Raw genomic sequence first — 5,216 nt, forward strand, 5'->3', positions numbered from 1 at the left:
AGGTTGGTTTACATACGCTTCTTCTTTCAAAATGCCATTCAAAAATGCACTTTTCACATCCATTTGATATAATTTTATGTCCATGTGACACACAATAGCAAGCAACAGTCGGACTGATTCAATTCGAGCAACAGGGGCAAATGTCTCATCAAAATCAATTCCTTCAATTTGAGTATACCCTTGAGCAACTAGCCTAGCTTTATTTCTTACAACAATTCCAGATTCATCAGGTTTGTTTTTAAAAATCCATTTTGTTCCAATAACATTCACATTGTCGGGTCTGGGGACCAAATCCCACACATCATTCCTAACAAATTGTTCAAGTTCCTCATGCATCGCATCAACCCAAAATTCATCTTTTAAGGCTTAACTTATATTTTTGGGTTCAACGAGTGAAACAAAACAAGAGTGGCTTACTTGAGAGTACACGGAAGTCATGCATACTAGTCCCATCAATTTCCGATAGTCTACCTTCTCCTTTCTTCTAGTTTGCATTCCTTCAAATGTTTCTCCAATGATCTGAGATGATGGATGATTTTTCTGAATCTTGGTGGGAATGTCAATCCCATCATCGGTTATACCATCATCATTTTCAGTATTCTCTTCTGGTTCATCATTTGATTCTGTCAATGCAGGTGTTGTCTCAGGTGTTACAACACCGGGTCCAACATCTGTGTTAGGCAGTGTCTCACTTGTATTCAGGAGCCCATCAACTTGATCCTCGATTGTTTTTCCTGTTAGATCTGCAAGATCGTCAAACACAACGTTAATAGATTCCATAGTCGTTCTTGTTCTCAGATTATACATGCGATATGCACAACTATTGGATGAATAACCAAGAAATAAACATTTGTCACTTTTAGAGTCAAATTTTGCAAGATGTTCTCGATCATTCAAAACATAACATACACACCCAAAGACATGAAAATACTTGAGGTTTGGCCTCTTTCCCATGATGATTTCATAGGATGTCATAGTAGAACCACTCCTTAAGTACACACGATTTGAAATATGACATGCTGTGTTCAAGGCCTCGGCCCAAAATCTCTTTGAAATATTCTTAGAACTTAACATGACCCTAGCCATTTCTTGCAGTGTTCTATTCTTCCTTTCGGCTATTCCGTTCTGTTGAGGAGTCTTAGGGGCCGAAAATTCATGAGTTATCCCTCTCTTTTCACAAAATGATACAAAGTGTGAGTTTTCAAATTCTTTACCATGATCGGTCCTTATCTTACCAACCCTCAGATTATGTAGATTAGTAATCTTAGCATGTAATTTCTTGAAAGCATCAAATGTATCGGATTTTTCTCTAAGAAATCTTACCCAAGTAAAGCGAGAGAAATCATCCACACAAACACATGAATACTTCTTACCTCCAAGACTTTCCACTTCCATTGGACCCATAGGATCCATGTGCAAGAGCTCAAGACACCGTGTTGTCCCAAAGTGTTGCAACACTTGGTGGGGAACACGTGTTTGCTTACCTTTTTGACATGCACCACAAACATACGGAATTCCAGAGGATAAATTAGGCATACCTCTCACAGCATCGTACTTACCAAGATTCTTTAATGTCTTGAAGTTTGCATGTCCTAATTTTTGATGCCACATGTTTAATTCGCTCACCTTTGAATGATTGCTCACTATGTCTTCTCCAAGTTGATAGCAATTATCAACAGACCTAGTACCTGTCAAAATGCGAGTATTAGTCTTATCAAACACTTCACAATTGTCTTTATCAAACTTAACATGCAAACCGTCGTCACAAAGTTGACTTATGCTTATTAAGTTTGAGTTAAGCCCTTCGACATAGAGCACATTGTGTAGATTAGGCAATCCATCAACATTCAAGGTTCCTTTCCAGCAATTCTTCCTTTAGCACCACCACCATATGTCACATGACCACTCCTTAGTTCAACAAAGTCAATCAAGTGGTCTTTAGAACCTGTCATGTGGCGCGAGCAGCCACTGTCAAAGTACCATATTCCTGCAATGCTAGTCTTTAATGAAGTATAAATAACAGAGCATTGAATCTGTGCCTTTGGTACCCAAACCTTTTTTACCATCGGTTTTCTGTTGGCAGTGTTGCGCCGGGTGTTGTACAACACCTGTGACGACACCTGTTCAGATTCCCATCTCTTGTAATCCTCTCTCAGTTTAAAACAGTAGGGTTTGATGTGTCCAGGTCTGAAACAGTAGTGGCAGATAAAGTGGCGTTTTCTGGATTTAGACTTCTTGATAGACATTCGCACTTTTGATGGTGCACTCTTTTCAGTATGTGTGGTATTGGGGGTTTCAACACTTCCTTTCACAAAAACAGTTGGTTTTTCCTTTGCATTGGAAGATTCTCCAGTTTCGAACAGACTATTCGAATAACCAAGTCCAGCCTTATCATTCTGTCCAATCATCAAAAGTGAGTCAAGCTTGGATGAACTTGAATTCATCTTGGCAAGTACCTGAGTTGCTTCTCTCAGTTCTTCCTTGACTTTGCATAATTCCAGATCTTTCTTGCTCAGGATTACTTCAAGTCGTGATATTTGAGACTTCAGCTCAACGTTCTCTTTGGAGAGAATTGCATTTCCTTTTGTTCTTCTGATCCAGTCTTCATACAGTTCTTCGTACATTGACTGCACACTTTCTAGGGTGACTTCATCATCATCAACCTCTTGTGTTTCGGACTGACTTGACTCCCCAAGGACTGTCGAATTAAGGCATACAGGATTCGAAGCGGTGTTGCGACCAGGTATTGCAACACCTGTGGCAACACCCAACGGATTGATTTGCATTGAGCGTTTCTCCTTGATCACAGTAGATAATGATGTGTTCAGATTCATTTGATCCTTGATCATCTTCAGATTCTTCATCACTCAGGGTGACAGTCATGCCTTTGTTTTTCCTAAGACGATTGGCACACTCATTGGCATAGTGTCCATATCCCGAACACTCTCTACATTGCACTGAGTCCAGGTTTCTGACATTAGATTGAACTTGCACTTCGGTTTTTGGTCGAACCTGTCCTTTCATAGGAGTAAACTTTTGAACTTTTGTAAAAATGGTGTTATTGGGCAGCTCAGATTTTTGCCCAATTCTCTTCTTTTCTCTCATGGTCTTCAAGTAATCACCAAATTTCTTAGTAAACAGAGAGATCGATTCTTCACCTAAATCAGACTTATCCACTTCTTTGGATAGTTGAAGAATTTCATCATATGATTCGGTTGAGGCTTCAAGGGCTATTGTCTTCCCTTTATCCTTTTTCTGCAGATCAAGATTCATTTCAAAAGTTCTTAGAGAACTCATGAGTTCATCCAGGTTGATGTTTGAAGTGTCTTTAGATTCCTCAATGGCGCAAACTTTGACATTGAATCTCTCAGGAAGAGATCTCAGAACCTTGTTTACCAATCTTTCGTTTGGTATGGGATCTCCTAGGCCATGTGATTCATTTGAGAGTTGTCTCAACCGGCAGTCATACTCAAGAATGGACTCCTTGTCCTCCATTCTCAAACTTTCGAACTTTGATGTCACCATTCTTAGCCTAGTTTTTCGCACACTTGCAGATCCTTCACAGTGTTTCTGGAGTATCTCCCAAGCATCTTTGGCGCATACATGGGTGGTGATTAAATTAAACATCCTTGTGTCAACAGATGAAAATATAGCATTGAGAGCCTTGGAATTGTAGTTTGAAGATTGCACTTCATCGACAGTCCATGCACTTTCAGGTTTGAGCCGTGTGTCTCCATCAGCATCCTCGAGTTTCGGTGGACTCCAACCATCAAGTACACGTTGCCAAGCTCTTTCATCAATGGATTTAATAAAAACCCTCATCTTAACTTTCCACAGTGCATAGTTTGATCCATCCAACACGGGAGGCCTAAAAACAGTATTTGTTGATCCTTCCATAATTCCTTTTCACTCTGAAAACAAAACAAAACAGGATCTCACTTAGTAACGTCAAGTGGAAGCTCTGATACCAATTGAAAGTTGAGTTTCCACAGTGTGAACGTGACGAGGGTGAATGTTGTGTGTATCAGAATGTAGGTGTTGTTCGTAGGTGTTGTAACACCCACGACAACATGCAGCGGAAATTATACTTTTAACACACTAACATGTAACTGGAACAATAGTAATACGAGAGACGAGTCAGTTAATTATGCACAAGTATAAAATACTTGTGCGGTGCCTTAGGGCAAAATAATTCACTAGAAAAACTTGTAAGTTTACAAAAACCAATACTAGTGAAAGAATAAAACAACTCCCTTAACACGGTGAGTAACAAATTGCATCCTAAACCTCTAACAAACCGTATAATCAAAACAATATGAGATGCATCAACTGAGAAGTGAAAGATCTTCAAAACTCAACACTCTAATCAAAACAGTGATTAGGTGTTGTCTTCAGATGTTGTCAGCACTTCACAGCAACAAGCTTTCAACGACACGAGATTTGCTATTCTCGGAAACCGTCTCTGCGTATCAATTCGTCTCTGACTCCCAAAAATCACCAGCCCGAGTTCAATATCGTCTCCTCTTATTTATACCCACTTCATCCTTTTTCCTATTAAACATGGAAAACCAATTTCATTAGGAAACAAACTCTATTGAAAATAAGCATAATATATCTTATAGATAATATCTTGAGTCTTTTGAATCCACACGAAATCATACTCCAGAAAGGCAAAAATACTACGAATATTATCAAAAGGAAAGTAATTGATAAGGAAAATATATTAAGGAATAAATCAAGGAATAAAATTCCTTTCATATATAATTTTTTTTGAAGCCGACATATATATATATATATATAATTTTTAATTACACTATAAAATGTTTTTATTTTACTTTATTTATTGATACAAGTACATATATAACTCAAGGATCGAGGTTGGTTTTTTTTTTTTTTTTTTGATACAAGATGATTTAACTAAATCTAACTTAACTAACTAAACATCACACCCGACTAGTGGGGTTCGAAACTAATGACTTCTTCTTCTGTATTTAAACCTATCTTAATTTGCAATGCATCCACAAAAAATGTCAACACAATAACATGTAAATCATGTTGATCAGTTAAATCACACTGCAAAAGTCCAGTGTAGCATGCTCAAACATGATATAACAAAAACAGTGAATGATTAAACACACTACGACAAAAATGGCATACAAAATCCGTTGTTTTAGTCTTTTAAAACTGTTGTAACTGAGGGTGTTGTTGAAAGTCCG

The 5,216-nt window shown here is 38.0% G+C and overlaps 1 protein-coding gene across 1 annotated transcript; it reads right to left on the bottom strand.

Moving 5' to 3' along the window:
• Positions 1–366: 366 nt before the first annotated feature.
• Positions 367–3,897, bottom strand: LOC140831330 (uncharacterized). Its single transcript, XM_073195083.1, has 5 exons — positions 2,808–3,897; positions 1,883–2,755; positions 1,539–1,688; positions 1,374–1,484; positions 367–743 (listed from the first exon to the last, which is right to left on the bottom strand). The coding sequence occupies exons 1-5, from the start codon at positions 3,895–3,897 to the stop codon at positions 367–369; spliced, it is 2,601 nt and encodes an 866-aa protein (XP_073051184.1).
• Between the last annotated feature and the right edge of the window lie 1,319 nt (positions 3,898–5,216).

This window comes from Primulina eburnea, chromosome 5 (assembly GCF_022965805.1).
Source record: "Primulina eburnea isolate SZY01 chromosome 5, ASM2296580v1, whole genome shotgun sequence".
NCBI classification, from domain to species: Eukaryota; Viridiplantae; Streptophyta; class Magnoliopsida; order Lamiales; family Gesneriaceae; genus Primulina; species Primulina eburnea.